This window comes from Takifugu rubripes, chromosome 5, assembly GCF_901000725.2.
Source record: "Takifugu rubripes chromosome 5, fTakRub1.2, whole genome shotgun sequence".
In the NCBI taxonomy this organism is placed as follows: domain Eukaryota; kingdom Metazoa; phylum Chordata; class Actinopteri; order Tetraodontiformes; family Tetraodontidae; genus Takifugu; species Takifugu rubripes.
Genome location: NC_042289.1, coordinates 12,801,427 through 12,820,000, shown reverse-complemented (window position 1 = coordinate 12,820,000; position 18,574 = coordinate 12,801,427). Strand labels below are relative to the sequence as shown.

At 47.7% G+C, this 18,574-nt stretch overlaps 1 protein-coding gene across 1 annotated transcript in view; it reads right to left on the bottom strand.

The window, feature by feature from the left end:
- Positions 1 to 13,943, bottom strand: part of shank1 (SH3 and multiple ankyrin repeat domains 1) — a 39,271-nt gene extending 25,328 nt beyond the window's left edge. The window contains 7 exon segments of the mRNA XM_029836260.1: positions 220 to 328; positions 416 to 487; positions 947 to 1,066; positions 1,068 to 1,151; positions 5,000 to 5,536; positions 12,255 to 12,402; positions 12,839 to 13,943. Of these exon segments, the coding sequence (XP_029692120.1) occupies positions 220 to 328; positions 416 to 487; positions 947 to 1,066; positions 1,068 to 1,151; positions 5,000 to 5,536; positions 12,255 to 12,402; positions 12,839 to 12,909 (1,141 nt within the window). The 5' untranslated portion in view covers positions 12,910 to 13,943.
- Between the last annotated feature and the right edge of the window lie 4,631 nt (positions 13,944 to 18,574).

Here is an 18,574-nt window from a genome sequence, read left to right as displayed (position 1 = left end):
AGTGACGGAGGCGACAGGGAGCAGCACATCCAAACTGTAAACAAGCCATCTGCTTCCACCGAAAACACACACGCGATGGGGGTAAAGCCACCAAATTGCTAAAAAAGCGCCGATAAAGTGTTAGCATACATTAGTTTCTGTTTATCGGCATGTGTGGAGAACCCGTCGTACAAAAGCGCTGATTTCAGGACAGGGTTTAGGCTTTGCATGACTCCTTACCGCCCGTGTCAGAGTCTTGGAAGTTTGGATCCAGGCCTTTGTCCATGAACTTGACCATCTTGTCCACAGCACTGGTCTGGATATAATCCATGAACTTCTTCAAGCTGGCCTGTATGCGGAGAAACAAATCACTCTAAGAACACCTTTGACACTGCTAATGCTAATGCTAAGACCCAACACCATTATAGCTCCATACCTTTGTGTGTAGTTTGGCCAGTTGCTTTTCATCCAGATTGGTCTGTTTATACACTCTGGTCTTATATCGAAACTAAAATAAGGTCAGAAAAAGAGAAAAGGCAATGAGACGCTAATCGCCATCAGGGTCGATAACCACAGAGTAAATCTGTAGGTTTATTGTACGGATAACCTTTATCTTATTTCTCACACGTACCTCTTTTCACTGCTGGAGACAGACAAATATGAGAGAATTGGTCTGGTTTTAAAGCAGCTTAAAGAGCTTTGAAGGGATCACGGTATCATGACTAGAGGAGGACTTTGTAGATGTTACAGCTATGATACTTTGGAGAAATACGTGATAATTTAAGGTCTTTACAAGATGATCTTAATTGGATTTAAATAGGACACTCACAGATTCGATTAGACGTAACCTGAATAGCTCCGAAGGCAGCGATTTTGTCTTTATCCGTTACTTTCACACACGTGTTTTCTACCAATGTGTTTTTTCACCACTTCATCACTTTCTGGTGCCGCCGTCCCTCCGGTTTACCTCCAAATACGGAACACCTTTCTCAAAGGACTGTGGGTACTCTTTGAGCAGCCTCTCCTCCTCCAGGAATTTTGCATCATGGCCATCTGTGGCAGGCTGGAAGAGGCCGTAGTTCAGGACAGTCCCGCAGAGATTCGGTCAGCGAGCACAGCACTTGCTGTTTGGCCTTCCACACAGTGGCGTCTGGGTTAAATCGCAAACACTTCTGCAAAGAGTAACACAAGCAGTGTGAGGACACGCTAAGGCATGATATGCCATTGTTTTATCTCTTCAGCCCGGTCAGTCAGCTCTCTGGAGGTAAATATTCCGACACCGACGCAGTACCGCCTTTAACCAGTAGGGGGAGACAGAAGCAGAGCCAGAGGTAGCTAATCCCACCGTTTGTAATCAGTAGACAGGAAATGAACAGTAGCCCAGTGCTGCTCCTTCCAGTGGGGTCATGAATGGCCAAATCTATAATAGTTTAGAGGTCCCATCAGCATTCTGAGCTCTAACCACGCAGATAGCTGACGGAGGGTTTCAGCGGGCCTTGGGGTGGAGTTCTGCTCTGACCTTGAAGAAGCAGGATAATTAAGGTGCAAAGAGCCGTGAATGGTTTTCCATTATTTCGATGGCGACGCGCTCAAACTGTACATTTAAAATCCTTAAGTAGCAAGTGAACCAACGCCGTCAATCATACTAACGTTCCCTGTGTATTGGAGTATCCTGCATGGGAGGGTGCATGAGATTAACAACATTTTTCCTAATAATTTCCTCCAGTGTCTCCATCCGCACACTGCCAGCCCCGTCACCAAGGCAACCGGTTCATTAGCGGAGCAAGCTGCTTGTTGCCATAGAGACAACCCTGTGTTCCCTTGGAGATGGGGTACCGGGAGGTTGTGTGCGTGCATGCTGGTGTGTGTGTGTGTGTGTGTGTGAGACAGACAGAATAACTGTGATTGTGTGAGACTGTGTGTATGTTCACATGTGAGGGAGTGTGAGGAGAGACGCAGTACAGCAACAGAGAATAGACTAAAGGGGGGGGGATTTAGGGTGTGAAAGTTTTTTTTTGTTTTTTTTTTTAAATAGTTTGAATCAGGTTCTGCATTCATATAAGAGACATGGAAGCCTGCACACTAGAGTGTGAATAAAAAATAGAGATGAACAAAAATGGCACATATGCGTAGCAAAAAATGATCTTTTTTTTTTTTAAAGCCATTTAATTGACTGACGTGATTCTAAAACATTTCTTGCTTAAAGGGGTGTGAAGTGATGCTGCTGTGCTGCTTTTTGATCTGTGCTTCAGAATGTTGCCCAGTCAATTAGGGCATATTGGTCCCCTGGTCACCCCCCCCCCCCCCCCCCCCCCCCCCTTCCTAAATGGCCTGTTTGACTAATCCAACCTGCCTCAGGATCACCAGTGACACCTTAACAGCCCTTCATCTCTGTCCTGCCCTCTAGTGGCCACACTGTAGAACGTTTGACACACTGTCGGCACACTGCAGATAAGCGATTTATATTTTTTCCTCATATCTATCTCACATCACAAATTGAATGCCATGGTGTATAGAATCAATACATCTATGGTACTGTTACAGATTATTAATGCAGAAGATGTTAGAACTGATAATCAACTCCACAAAAGCTGCTCTATGAAAACAAAACGGCACTAATGAAAAAGTGATATATGGTTATGACTAAATTCTGTGACTATACTGCAAATTTACACCTAAACAAAGTGATCTTTTAGTCTGTTTCAATACATTTCAATGGGATTTATAGGCTTCACATTTGCTGCCTTAAATGCTGCTGTTTTTCGTCTCATTTGAAGATCATCTTGACCAAAAATACTGCCTTGCCTCATGAAGATGTGATCACACTTTCCCACTCACATACACCCACTCATTGTGTCCATGCTGCTCTCCATCTTATCTTTCCCATTTGAATCTTATTCCTCCTTCTCTCTCCTTCAGCTCTGTCACTTATCCATGCAGAGGACTCCGTCTTCTCTCTCCCTTTTGTCCTTTTTCTTCCAACCAAATGAATGTGGACTAGGGGCCTTTAATGAGATCTATGGGGAATTAACCCCCCAGTCAACACATACGCACACACACACACACGCACACACACACACGCACAACATGTCGCGCTATCGTGGACTTCCTGTCCAGGCCAACACCCCTACTGCGGCTCACATTCACAACAGGAGCAAATGCATCTCGACTCTTCTCCGACCCTCCCCACCGTATTCCTGATCCTCCCATAATGCTCTCTGTCCTTTCATCTCAGCGGCGCCACCATGCAGCGGAGCGTACCGACGCTCAGGTCCTTGTGTTTGTGTTCGTGTTTGTGAGGCCGAATCCTCCCCGAGACACTTCAGCGGAGAAAACAGAGCTGTTTCAGGCGGTTTCAGAGGGAACAGCACATGCCATCCAGAGATTAATTAATACCAATTAATCACTTTACAGGGGGGATACAACGATTTAAAGATGAAACTAAAGGTCTGTGACTCCTGCTCAACATCTAAAATGTCTGGTAGAGTTCATATAAAACACCAAGCTTATGCACGATTGTCCCATTTTTCTCTTTTGTGCCAAACGTCCTGACCTTTAGCGATGGGATATATTTTCCTACACCAAAGGAAAATATACATGAAACCCAACACTTACAGCATTCTGTGCATGTTTTCTTCATGCTATAGCTTTTCTTCACCCATCACCCCTGCGCTTCATTTAAAACATTGGCATGCTACGGTCATTCCCTCGTCTCATTACAGCACAATTAACAAGCGATTAGAGCTTACTCAGGGTGAATTAGCCACAATGTAAAACAGACCTAATGGACTGGGAGTAAAGGAATATTACCCAGCACCAGGGGGAGGGAAGGAGGAGGAGGAGTTCAACCCCCAGCACAAGAAAAAGACAAGGGGTTTAATTCTGAGTGTGCAGAGCCCAACTGTGCGGGAGGAAAGGAAGAAATCGGGAAGAAAATGGGAGCAGGAGCGAATATTCCCAGCCATGCTGGATTCCAACTGTGACCTTGAGGAAGTTCTGGCATCGATCACGTTTTAGTTCCCTCAGTGGTTGATGTGCACGTCTGAAGTTAGGTCAATAGTGTGTGATTGATTTAGTCAGATCATGAATGCTTACCATTGTTTAGCTCATGCTTTATGAAGCAAATAAGCACAAAATGAGTAATTATATCTATGTAATGCTGAATAGGACTTTCGTCTTCGCCGCTGACTGAGGATTCTCCTCACAAGGACTTCCACTTATCCGCTTTCCACAATTAAACTTTGATGCATGTTTGCTGAAATAAGTAGAGGAGAGTGAATTATTTATGCTTGAATTTTAAAGCCCTTGAATCCTTCCCCGTCTTTCGCTCTCACGCGCAGCAGAAAACATCCCAGCAGAGCTCAATAATAAATCGCAAAGGGGCGGGAGAAGGAAGAGATGAGTGAGGTATGTAAGGTAGACATGTGGACGTGGGGAAGACAGCACACAGGTGTCACACAGATCTGCAGCCTGAGAGTGGAGGAGAGCATGAGAGACACCAGCTCCATTCACTGTCGCTACAATTGTGCTGGATTGTTCACACACATCAGAGGAGGAGGGGGGGGGGTGTTCCTCCTCTCAAGGCTTCAGCTGTGTAGCTTTTTAAATCCAATTCTTTCCCCCATATTCTCGCTGTGATTTATCTAGTGTGTGATTTGGCTCCCCCTCCTCGTCTGCTCCTCTGGAGCTGGGTTGTCTTGATAGCCTCTCTCATCCTCTCAGATCTGTCACTCTGCTGACAAGTAGCTGCATTCCTCTCAAACGCTTCGCAGGCAGAGACGTGATCTAATTGATGCTAAATCCAATGAGTTCTGCGTGAGGTTTTTCTGCGGCTCAGCAAAAGCTCTACAATGTTCGTACGGGTTCGTGAATAAATTAAACGGTGGCTGAAACACACCCATCCGGCGTGAAGCCTTACGCTTTTAATGCTTCCCGGTTAAATTAAAGGGAGCGGAGCCACACCAACAGGATAGTGACGCCTGTGTGGAAGGCGAGAGCAGGAGCAGGCGACGTCACTGACCGTTTGCTTTATGTCGGGGATCCCGATGCGAAACACCATCATAGAGATGTGAGCGTCCTCGCCCGGGGCGGAGCTGGAGCTGCGCTCCTTCAGCCTCCTCTGCTGCTGCTGCATGTGGTTGGCCGGCTGTGGGTGGATGCTTCCAGGGTTGGTGGTGTAGGGGTTGGTGGCGTGGCCAGGGTTCCCTGGTTTGATCTGCCTGTCCCCAGCGGCGCGCCCGGCCACTTTCCCCGACTGTCTGTGCGCTCCCCTCGCCAGGCCTCCCCTCCTGACCTCCTCCACGAGCTCCTCTTCATCGTCCTCCTCTTCCCCCTCCAACTCACCGTTTTCCTCCTCTTGGTCCTCGTCATGTTCGTCTTCTTCCATTTCTTCCTCCTCTTCCTCCTCCTCCTCCTCTTCCTCCTCGGCCCCTGGATAAAGGTGTCGACTGTTTCCCAGCATTCTTTGTTGCTCCTCGTCGCTGGACAGGGGGCTGAACGGCATCGTCATGACGACAGCGCAGGCACCAGGGTCAACACCATCATTCCAAGAGAGGCACTGGAACGAAGGACAGAAAACACGATGAAAACTTTCCTGAAAAGTTTTTTTCCTAGACGGCGAGATCACATTCAACATCTATGACACTCAAAAGTCGCTATGGCAACAGACCACTTCAGCTGAAGTGCTCCCATCCCTCGTGATGACACATTATTCACACTTTCATGTAAAAATGAATCTCGCTGGACCTTCAGAATTCCCGTCTCAGTCGTTACACTTGAGACAATAACTGCCACAACAGAAACTCACATCTTTACATCCACATTTAGGGCTGAAGTTTGAACTTTAGTGGATTTTGGGCTGTTTCGCTGGCCTCTGTGTACAATTTCACGCCTCGTCAGTATTGCGTCATCACAGTGAAAGGTCATACGCTGACGACAGGCTAATTCAGGAGCATCTGTTGGTGTGACTGTACGTGCAGCCACGTGTCCAAAAGCATATCTGCTGTCATTGGTTAGAGGTTCACGCACTGGAACCATCAGGCTTCACAACACAAGCAGAAGAACTCAAAGATCTTCCAAAGATGTCAGCATGTTATTCAGAGTCCTGGGCAATTCCTAAAAGCCAGTGTTTGTGTTCAAGTCCTCTTCGATAACCTTGGCCAGGCAATCGTGGCGTTTGATCAAAGCGCCTGCGAACCGTAGACGGCCTTTTTCACACGCCGCTGCGTTCCGCTAACAATTGTGATGTGCCTCATAAGATGAATCTCCACAATAACTGCAGCCTTTTAAAGCGCCACCTTCATTTCTCTGGAACATCTGTTCAACACTGGGACACGGACACGCACGAAGGACAACAGCGTGATAAACCGTGCACGCTCTGGCTCTGGCCATCACCCCCGAGAGTCACCAGAAGCCCCCTCAGAGCATCAGGCGCTACGAAAGTAAGCCCGGTAAGATGACAGATCTGTCCCTGATGGCTCTTGCAGGCCATTTCTGGATTTTCAGCACCACTAGACTTCAGACAGCTCCACAAAGAACCAAAGCGCAAGTGGCGGCAGGGAGGCCGACCAATCAGAGCAGAGAGGAGAAACAATCTGATCAGACGGTTGACCTATACAGACGGCTGCGAATCTAAAAAAGGAATCAATCCTTCTCGGCTGTGGAGGACAATTCTCGCCAATACCCTGGCAACGTGCCATCTGGGCCATAGTTCCAGCAGAAACAGGCCAGCGGGGGCCGATATTGACCGTCCTTCTTCACACCTGCTTTGTGCCAAATGGAGGCAACACCTAAAGTAAATGAAAGTCATTTAAAATACTTGACGTAACACAAACACAATTTCGAGCCTGGCTAAACAGCTTGTTTGAGAAACTTATGTCTTCTCTCCGCTTCCCCTTCTCCGTTTGTGACGAATGCAAAGCAGCAGAGCGAAACATCTGGTTCAGAACACGTGGAAGACGTTCACGCGGGCCTCGGAGCACTGTGGCTAAAGTCATCCGAACACACATCCAGCCATCCGTCACCTGACCAGATTTCAGTCACAGCTTTGCAGGAGACGTTCCCAGACAGACGGATTCATCCTCTGAGGAGCGTCTGTGCAGACACTTTTTACGTAGTTTGGGGAAGAAACTGGTCCCCATGACGCAGCATTCTGGTAGCACTGAGGCTGTGGGTAGACGGGGGCGAACAAACCAGAGCAGAAGCCGCAATTACACAGAAATGCTCGGGGGTGGGAGAGATCTTAAACCAGATTACGTAGATCTGAGCTAATGACCGCCACGTAGGACGCGTTGCCATACGGGGCCAATCTGCTGGAGCGTCGAGATCTTAAAAGGATGGCGAGGAAGGCTCCTGAAGCTGATGATGGTGAGGATCTCCTTGCAGCTCAGAGGTGTTTATCACTGCCAGCTCTGCAGACTGAAGCAGCAAAACCGTTGAATAAAATCCACCCACGTGCCAGGCTGAGATCATCAGCCCTCTGAATGTGGCTGGTGTGTCAACCCTGGTTTTGTTCAAGTGCTCACAGGTGCCTATTCATGTTCTCTTTCCTGCAGGGTTGAGATCAGGAACGGAGTCGGAGCCGAGGAGAGCGGCGGCGCCGTTAACAGGCTGAACTACAAACTTTCAACTGGCATCAATTAAGCTCAAACAGGTCAGGACGGAGGAAATTAGGAGCGGAAGTCACGACTCATACATAACAGACCCCCGTGATGGAAGATGCCCACGGGTGAGTGCGTGTTAGGACGAGAAGGTCATTGAAGAGATCTACTTCCAACTTTAGATGCTCATCATGGAAGTGGCACAAAGCAAAGCCACATTAATCCCGTTAATGATTAGAAGAGCAGCGTTATTCTGCTTCAGCACTGGAACGGGCTCTCCCTTGGCCTTGGCTGGCCCCCCCACCCCGCCACCAAGTTTCATTGAAAGCCCCGACGGTGTGGCACAGTCGCCCAAGCAGTGACAAAACTGAAAACATAACCTCATTACAGGCCGGGCGACCGTTTCCATCTGTTCCTAATCTCTCAGCTAGGAAGAGCTAACTGGCTGCTGGCAGTAGTTTTAGTTTCCACACAGACCTGAAATGATCCAAGTCTGGAGATGAAAGTGAGCAGGCTGCGTTTATGTCACTTATTAATGTTGGGGCAGAAGCCTGCGCCTCGCCACGCTCCGCGCCAAGTGCAGTTTGTTTTACTGGTTACGTCAGGAGGAGAGTCGTGAATGGGGATGTGAGCTGCTCCGATCAGACGCCTCTCGGGAGAAAAGGTGGGGTTTGTCTGCTGTCATCTTAACACGCTCCTGTGCTAAAGCAAATAACCAAAAGAAAGGAGGAATGAGGTAACATAGTTGGGTGTGCTGCGTCGCCTTGGAGCCGTTTGTCTCCCATCCTTCAGCCTGACATCCCACCAGCACGGTGACATTTAACCTCCCTCCCACTGTCCTCTTCTCTCTCCCAAATACATTCATATTCATTCTCTCTCTCTCTCTCTCTCTCTCTCTCACACACACACCATTTTTTTATGTAGGACATAGCTTGTATATAGATAGATATTTTCAGTGTCTTAGTCCCCAGGAAATTTCACTGGGAAACTTCCAAAGTACAGATCGGCCCACTTTCCTGCTCCTAAACTGGAACGGCTAATTTCCCTCCGTTGCTGTTTGACATCGGAAACACAAAAGGGCACCGATGTGAACAAACAGACAACACACACGCCACATTCCCAACCTCTTCCATGCGGCGTGACTTCAATACACATCCACCGAGGCAATTAGCCCTTCAGCTCTCTATTCAGACGTAATAAGGCTAATAACGTATGTAAACCCTGACCCTGGGGGTCAATTAAACACTTACATAATCTGATTCATTCATGCCCCCTCACGGGAGCCACGCGTCTCAGAAAATGTCAAACTCCATCTCAGGGACTCGGGGGAGCTCGAGAGACAGAAATCCGCCATGTGTTCCACACAAACTCTGACGTAACCGTCCCTCGTGCCGTTTAACGAGGGCGAGCGCTGATAAACCAGGTTTGAATGTGACGGGCTGGGGTGACCCACCGTAACTAGTAACGTGGGAATTTTGTTTTTGGATTAAAATCTTCATGTCGGGTAAAGAGGAAGCCTATAAAAGCTCAACCAACCCTTTTTCAAATGGAAAGTTTCAAGTTTACACAGTTGTTGGGACACATTAAACCCTGGGAAAGAGGAAAAACCTCCAAAAAGGTGCTGGTGCTGCAGCACAAGAAGCAGGAAACCAGAGAAAAGCCCACAGGAACCTAATTTATAGTCAAAATGTGAGTGGGCGTAGTTTAACTACATAAAGAAACAAGCATCTGAGCTGGAGCACCTGGGGGTTAAGAATGACCTTGTGGCCTCTTTTTTTTGAAGCTCCAAATATCCACAAGAGCCACACGCGTCTTCAGATGTTTCCAGTCAGATTTGTGAAGTTAGCAAACGTTAATTGTCTGTTTCCGTGAAATGAACAGCAGGTCGGCCTCAACATCAATCTGCCCCTCGGCAGACAGTCGCTAATTTGCTCTCACGCTGATCCAAAAAAAAAGCTGGTTGGTTCCACAAATGTGCCGAGCTGGCTGCCGAAGAATTCCGAACCACACAGAGAGCAAAGCGGTGACCTTGAGCAGCGAGACGGATAAAAAAAGACCAACCCTTTAAAAAAGGCAAGCCTGCTAAAAGTCATCTATTAATGTCTTAACGCTGCGATCAAGTTATTAATGCTGCATTCATGAAGAAAATTCAATTATTAAATTCAATTATCGAGTCTGTTCAATCAACAAAGCTACCAAAGTGAATGGAACCTCAGTCATACAGTATATCGGGCACTAGTTTAGCATGTCGCCCTTAATAACGCAGCTAATCCTTTTCAGTCTATAGGTTAAATAAAGCTCCTGAAACGCTCCCGTGCTTGCGTGAAAGAGGTCACGCTGTTTGTTTAAGCTTCTCCGTTCTCCACTAAAGAGACGATGATTTAGCTGGGGAACCGGAGTGCCGAGATCTCGTTCAAATAGAGGACTAATTAATTAGCTTTTTTCGTCAGCGTCACAAAATCTCCGGGGGACGGCTCAGATTCTCTACTTCTTTTTTTTTAAATTCCAGCAGCCACACAGTGCACACTGCCTGTTTCAGCCAGCAAGTAACAACTTAGAGCAGACAAACTTCCACGCTATGGATCGATCCATGTCCCCGTGACCCACTTGGTGGTCTCCAGTTGGGCCGTTTAGCTGGTAACATATTGGAGATCTCATAAATAAAGAAGCCACGATGGGAGCAGCTATAGGGGATGAGACTGCCTGAACATATGCGGGGCTGTGAAATATTAAAGATGGATGCTGCTTCGTGGCTGCAGGCACCAAACGAGCGCCTGACCATGTGGCAACCTCCCAGTCGTCCATCTTGGCGCTCCACAGCCTCTAGGATTGCCTCCTTTGAAGCACCGTCAGGGGTGACCTACCGTCAGCGGGGGTCGGCGTCGACGTGCACGTTTTGATGGAAAATAACCAGCTGCAAATGGCGGTGGGGTGCCCCCGCATGGGGATGAGCAGAGGGGAGGGAGTTGGACAAACATGGCAGGGTTTGCAAAGCTTTGACCCACTGAATGATGTTGGGGTGGGGGGGGGTTTCAGCTCACTGCAGTTGAGAGCAGACGCTGAATCATCCATTTTTCGAGGAGGCGCCGTGGTTTCATGTTTTTAAACCACAGTGTTACTGCAGCACCGTCGCCCTTTGAAACATCGATCTGGTCCTTCCAGGCAAACCAACACGTGCACGCTGATGCATTGAAACGATCTTCAGGAGGATAAAGACGGACACGTGCTGGTCACTTGCAGAGGTCTGAACTCCACCGTTGGGCTGCGGCAGCAGAGGGATCCGGGAATTAGTCACTGTTACCGAGTGCTAATTTATTAATGTAGCTTGCACGGTCCGTTCCCTCCGGGGCCGGCGGCGAGGAGGGTGCAGCCACGTCTCCGCTGTCCTAACTAACTAGCAGGAAAGGACACGGCTCATGTGTGTCCACAGGAGTCGGTGACACGTCAAACCTCATTTTGCAGCTCATAAATGTGCTCCAACACCTTTCCTGGGATTCACAGTATTCAGCACAGCGACACGATCACTTGAAGGTGAGAGCCAAAGCAATGGAGTTAGAAGTGATAAACTCCACCACAAGCTGACTGAAGCTGCAGTATGTAGGACAATCGATGTGGCTTCACATCAAACGACGACAGACCAGCTCGTCCTCCCCTTTAATGCCCCCCCCCTCTCCTGGGGACATCCTCCATTGACCAGCAGCCTCAGCAGCCTCAGCAGCCTCAGCAGCTGAGCAGCGATACTTTTATTCTATCGCTCTGATAAGATGACAGACGTCCGAAGGACAATCGTATTCAAATTTAATCTCATAATCAATTGGGCAGGATCTTCTCCGTCGTATACGTCACCTCCAAGTTCAACCAACTTCTACACTGGTACCAGAAATCCAAACCGCTGTGGTTCCACAATAAATACAGCAGGATGCCAAAACATCACAGATTCATCTCCAAGCTTAATCTTTGGAACACCCACTGCTGCCCACTGCTGGAAACACTAACAAGAGCGCGCGCACACACACACACACACACACACACACACACACACACGTAAAACACACTTCTGTCCATGACGGGTTGAGTGGAGGAGGTGGACGCAGGCAGGGAAGCGGAATCTGCATGAAAATATAAATTCAGTTATCTTAATGAGCTGTGAACTCAGCCATTGAGTTGTGCGACGCTGAATAATGACGTGAACGAAGCAACACAAACGCTCATAAAAGCAAATTACAAACAGGCGCTCACCATCACGTGGCTTATTTTTACTCCAGAATGTTAAAGCCTGCCCTTCCAAATTACCACATGAAAGCGAGTGTTAGCTAAATTCTTTTATAGCTGTAAATCCTCCTACAGCAGGCGAGCTGCTAGCTGATGCTCATCCTGCTGCCTCCAAAGACATAGAGAAACGTTACACCCCACCCCACGTTCCGATCATCATCCTGGGCCAGAACTGCTGCCATGCATCTGCTGCGGCTAAATATAGCAACCCTGCTTTGATGATGCAGCAGCAACTGTTGGGAGCACAAGAATCCCCAACCTACCCCCACCCCCCTTCCAACAGTGCAATTACTGTGTATTATCTGGGAGGGATCCATGGATCCTTGATGCATAGTGGACTGCAGCCCCAGGCCTGTTCTCAAGGTGCTGCCCCGTCCTCCCCCCCATGGTGTGTCGTGGGGGTACCCAAGCCAAGTCCTCCTGGGCAACACCTAGGCCGGGGTTGCTGCTTCCTTTTCTGTCCCGATCCAATATTCCTTGGAGGAAGTGTTTTCCCCAGAAAACCGACCCACCTGCGGCCCAGGAGGCCTGGATGTGGGCGCCTCGGTCTGCACTGGCGTTTGAAATAAAAAGCAAGATTTCAAATGGCCTTGATGACGCATTAAGTGCTGATATTTTATGGGCCAAAACAAAGGAAGGTTAGGTGTAGCAGTTAATTTATGCTCAACAAATTTATAATCCAAACAATGTCAAAAAAAGAAGAAGAAAATGTTGCCATTTCTGTAAATTGGAAATAATCAATTTAGTTCATTATGAATGATGCGCTGGAAGCAACAGGCCACAAATGACTCTTATCTAAACCAAAGTTTAATGTTTCCAACAAATTTTTTAAATCATCATTTTAACTTGGATTTTTGACAGTTTTGAGCACAACAAAGTAACACTTTTTGATTGTGTTAGCATTAGCTAATTAGGCTAACAAGTGGCTGAGGCCGGGCACGCGCCAGCGTGTGTCGGACGTGCAATGACGTAATGATATCGCGACTCACCAGAAACACTGCGTGTTTTTTTTAACCTTCGGTGTTTTCTTTGCGTTAATGGAGGAGACAAATAAAAACATTTCCAACACCAGAGCAGCAAAACAAACATGAAGAACAAGAGCGACGCCGCTGCTGCACAGACCTAGCGTGGTTCCGGACTGGTCCAATATCGAAAAGCAATAAATCCTTCCGCGGGTCTCAAATCATGTCTGTACAAGACATGCATCCAAAAGTAATAAATCCTTCCGCCGGGTCTTAAATCATGTAGAAAATAGGGCCTGACACGCGATTCTGACAGAATCGACTCAGAATCACAAATAAGTCACCTGAACAGCGAACAGGCAGTTCACCACACATAAACATAAACAATACCACAAACATAAACATCAACATCACAACCAACCGCTTCTGCAAAACAATCAGGGAAATTTTAATGAACAACTTTGATTAACAGGAATTTTAGGGTAATTCGTGATTTGGTTGCATATTAATAATTGTGATTTTTTTCAACTTCTAAATGCTCTTTATTCATCAGTTTTAATGCACTTTTACAATATTAATTAAAGCGAAATGAACACACATTAAATCCCAGAATGCACCATGTTCAAATCAGGTTAAAATCTGGTCGCACGGTTTTTGGACGCCAGCATTTTACCAAATATCTTATCACACTTTTCTCCATACAATAGTTGTTGTTGTTTTTGATTTGGATAATAACCGGAAAGTAGGAAGAGAGTAAGCCATAAAAAGTTAATGATGCAATGTCTTATAGTCCCATTTAATGTCTTAATTTGTAATATTTTTGGAGTCTTGAAATGGATTTCTTTTGATATGCAGTTAAATTCATATTTTGGAAAAATGTGCTTGTCATAATTCCCCTTGTGAACAGTTTTGGCACAAACTTGGAGCGTGTTACTATGAATAAATATGGTGCGACATTATTTAATATGAGAAAAAATGATAAAATTGTGAAGAATTAAAAAGGCTCTACATTTGATGTGAGAAAGCACAGGAGTAACTTATGAAATGCAGCAGTCTTGAGATGACTTTCAAAGATAAGCTGCCCTCTAAGACAAGAAATTTGGTGGAGTGTCGCCTTAACGCTCCAGAAATCAAATCAGAGGTTTCTGAACCTTGGTAGAAAATGATGGTGCTTCTGCCCCCCCCCCAATACACCCAAGGCCCATTAACAGCAGACAGAACCATAATTTTGGTATGATGACACAGTCACACGCTGCGAAACAATTAATAGAGACAGCGTGACTTGTTAGGAAACAAGAGAAAGGACGAGGCTGAAGTAGGACAGAGCGCAGGGGAGGCCTGACTGTCCCAGATCATTCGGATCCTGCCAGGACGGAACCAGCGAGTTACGGGGGGGATTGAGAGCGGGGCAGGAGACGGCGGCTAAATCTGGAGTTCTGAACTATGTCTTCCCTCAAGCAGTGCAGCAAATATTAAAGAGAAAACTCAAGCACTTGAGTAATTATACAGCAGAGAATGAGAAAGCATTACGGATGATCAACGTCTAATCTGAATCCACTCCTCAAGCTCCTTCAAGGCCTTTGAGTTAACGTGGTTTGAAACAATTAAAGGCAATTAATGGATGTTTGTTCCTTTGTTGCCTCTTTGAGGATGATAATGTTTCCCCCGCTGATAAACCGGCTTTTATCCGCAATGCTCTCCTAAATTGAATGGGTGCAAAAGAGGATTTCAGTCCCCAAAGTGGGAAATTCATGTATGGAAATGTGGACCGTAGGTGCCTCCCCCGTTGGTGCGGTGCCAGCAGAACTCCCCACCAGGAAGGGATTAATTGGTGTTTCCCGCCTAATCGTGGCCTGAATGTTAATTCCGCAGCTCTCAGGTTTGCTGGAGCCTGACTTTCTTGCTGCCAAACTACATCTGAAGAATAAATGACACCCCGGCCCGTTAATCAAGTCTGGGTCGCGGCCCGTCGGACCAGATAAGCGCCGCTTCCATGGGCTAAATTAAGAGCGGTTCTGGGCGGCCGAGCACAAACTCTTTGCGCTCAGTTTGATGCCGACGGCGCGAGGCAGCGTATCAGGTAGCATCCCGTCAGTTAAGCCGTTTATAACACGAGGCTTGGAAGGAAATGTCCGACTTTTGCTCGCTGTTTTGAGGTTTTTCGCCCTTTCGTAACAGGGCTGGATGCTCTTGCTATAAAATGGATCAGTGTGGGCAGGACCGCCGCTGCCAGACTAAAATATTTTCACCGCTCGTGTTTGGTTCTTAACATTTCAGTCCCATCCTGCATCACACTGAGGAAGACAGAAGCTCCCTCTTTGGGAGGAAACACCAGTGAAACCAGGTTTGGCCGAACCGGCTAGCTTCTTCAGCAGTCTTTCTGGTTATTTTCAACAAACCGTCAGGACATCACCGTGGCAACAAGACTAATTATTTAAACTAATGCTGAGCCTGAGCGCAAAATCCAAAATTCTTAGCTAAACCCTCCAGGTTGTCACACATCCCAGCGGTCACATGCGCCGGCTGCTTTTGACCCTTTAAAAGGGATCTTTTGAACAACACTGGCCATATGTTAGCAGGTAGCTAAATCGATAGCTTCTGTGATGAGCGTGTGAACTGCAGAGCGCCACTCGAACCAAACGTTGACCAGGTTCTCAGTACAAATGGCCACAAATTGTTTTTCATGCATCGTTGCAGATTGTTTTTCCCAAATCCTCCATTCCTGCGCTGACAACACAAACATCTACTTCACATGCTTTGATTGTGTGCGAGTGTGTGTGTGTCCTTCGTGTTCCATGGTTCAAATCACTACCGCCGGTTTCCTGAGCCTTAATTAATGCTTAACATAATGGTTGTGCCAAAAACTCGCCCGCGCGTGCCCTCCAAAGTCTCCAACACCATCTTCCTGTGGAGCGTGTGCACCGGGAATCCGTGGAACGCAGGTGCAGCGATAATGACGGGGTCAGAGGAAACACGTGTTCCGCGCTGCCAGGGCGACCCCCCCCCCGCCCCCCCCCCCCCCCCCCACCCCCGTGTACTCGGAGGGAGCTGAAGCGTCCACTATCAGAACACACTGCTGCTAAATGCCCAGGACAACCTCCTCCACATCTGCTCCTGAGAGCACCCCCCCCCCCCCCCCCCCCGTTTTTAACACCAAGTTGCACCCGCGCCCGTGCTCGGTCGTGCACGCGCTGCCATTGCACGCTACAGGGCAGACAAATGCACCGGTTCGCCTCGTGATGTGAGCAGTGAGCTGCAGATGAGCAGCAGCCCCTGGCAGCCATGCAAACGCATGTGGGAGGGTTAATCACTTTGACATCAATGGATCCAGGAGCTGGCGAGCAGCATCTGTCACACATTCACCAGCGTACAGTATCTGTTCTCAGAGATGATGCCACATACGTGTGACGCCCCGCAAATCTGCCGCCTCCTTCTCTGCTCGCCCTCCCACTTTAGATCTCTTCTTTCTGTCTCTCGTAATCTGGGATGGGGGGGATTCATCTGCAGGCACCGAGGAGTGATCTGATGCCAAGCAGGCTCCCTTCTGTTCCTACGTCCGTCCTCTCTCAGCCTTTCTTCCCTCATGGATTCACATTTTCAAGTTCAAGTGTTCATTTCGGGCAACTTTTGCGCCTCTCAGACGAAGACATGGAGGATCACTTCAATGCAGTAAACTTGAAAATGCCCCCCCACCCCCACCACCCTGTTTCCTCCATGCACACATGCACCTTATAGACTCCGCAAGCATCAAATCGTCTTCCATGCACACACACCCCCTCCAATTCCCCTGCACGAAAAAAGCAAAGAAAGACAGAAAGCGTTCTTACTGTCTTCTGCAATCCCTGATGAAAATTGAAATTCCTCCTCTGGAGAAAAGTGGAGGGGGGGGGGGGGGGAGTAAAAAGGAGAGGAGGGGAAGCCCAGCGGTTGGCAGCTGCAGAGGAGTCGGCGGTGAGGAGGGGCCAGCGGGAGGTTGGCGGAGAAGACGAGTTGTAGGAAGGAGAAAAGGAAAGAAATTCACTGCCGCTGCTGCAACAGCGAAGACCCTCCTCCCCCACTGCCGCCACGAGGAATTAAAGGGCGGCTGGCGGGCGGGATGAGGGACGGAGCATCATCCTCCACGGCCAGCACGGCGTCCAGCAGCAGCGGCGGCGGCGGCGGCAGAGCTGTAGTAACACTTCTACCAGGCTGGACTGACAATCTCTCCATCCTCCCTCCTCCCTCCCTCCCTCCTCTCCTGGCTCTCTCTCTAATGGTTGGTTGATTTCTCTCTCTCTCTCTCTCTCTCTCTTTTGCCCCCCTTCATCATTACCCAGATACAGCGTATACCCCTCCTTTCCTCTCTCTCTCTCTCTCTGTCTTTGATGTTTCTCAAGTTTTCTCTTCACAGGGAGCTGGAAAAAAAGACACCGTGGGATCCACCCAACAATGCAGACATATTCACAGCAACCACACACACACACACACACACACACACACACACACACGCCTGCACGCACAGAAGATTACTCAACAATTACCTCGTTATATCAAAACCAACGGCATTGAATTGCCGAAGCATCCTTCTAACGTTTCCTTTAAAGATCAGGAGACACAGATGTGTGTATTCTCTGTCTCTCTCTCACACACACACACACACACACACACACACACACACACACACACACACACACACACACAAATATGAATAAGGAATCAGGAGAAATGTACATAAGAGGATGAGGGAAGCCGCAGCTGCGGTGCTTATTACCATACGTAGGGGAGAGGGAGAGACTCTTCTCCTCCCTCGGTCTCTGTGAGGAGCTGATGAGCTGAACTAGGGAGCAGGTTATTAGAATAACATAGAATATATAGAATATATAGAAATCAATCCTATTGTGTCGATCAGGGACGAGCGACGCACGTCAACCACAGCTCATTTAGACGAGGACTGTTCATAGTGGAGGTGGGGGAGGCTCATCGTGTATAATGACATTAATTACAGTGAGAACAGCCGTTTAGCTGCTCAGATGATGAAGCCCATGTTTGCTTTGCTTAACTGGATTATTCTAGTGGAATCTAGAGTTCCTGAACTGGGAATAGAGAACGTAAGGAACTTGCTGATGAACACTGTGGCTTCCACATGTCATTCAGGTCAAGCTTGGACTCCGGTGGCCTAAAGTGAGACACAGATCCCATTTGTGAAGAGACCCAGCTACTCTCTTACACGTGTTGTGGTCATGGCCAAAGCTTTGCACTTTTTTCCAATCCATTTTCGGTACCTTTTCTGAGATTTTTGGGGGAAAAAAATGGCACCATCTCGTTGTCGCAGGCTCCCAAATTAAGATAAAGAGAAAAACGATGCCGGCTTTCTGTTCTCTGATATATATTTCTTATTCTTTTTCTTCGTTTCATATCTGGCTCTGTCACTTATCTATTTAGAACGCTGGAATTTAAACTCCTTTAACCATAAGTCTGCTATTTTTTTGGGGGGACGAAAGGGATTTCTGTTAAGTTGTGAACTGTAAAGGAAAAAACCAAAATAAAAAGACCTTGATGGGTTCCAGATTTGACGTGGAATTCCAGAGCATCTGTCATGGAACGCTATCTCCTGTCCCAAAGCAGCGATATCACTGGGCTTTGCAGATTTCCCTCATCACGTTGTGCCGCCGCTTCATTTGATCCCGCATCATTTGTCGTATTTCCAATTTCACTGAAATGATGAAATTCGGCAGGCTGAGATCATTAAAGCTGCAGCTAAAGTTGATGGTTATTTCCTCTATT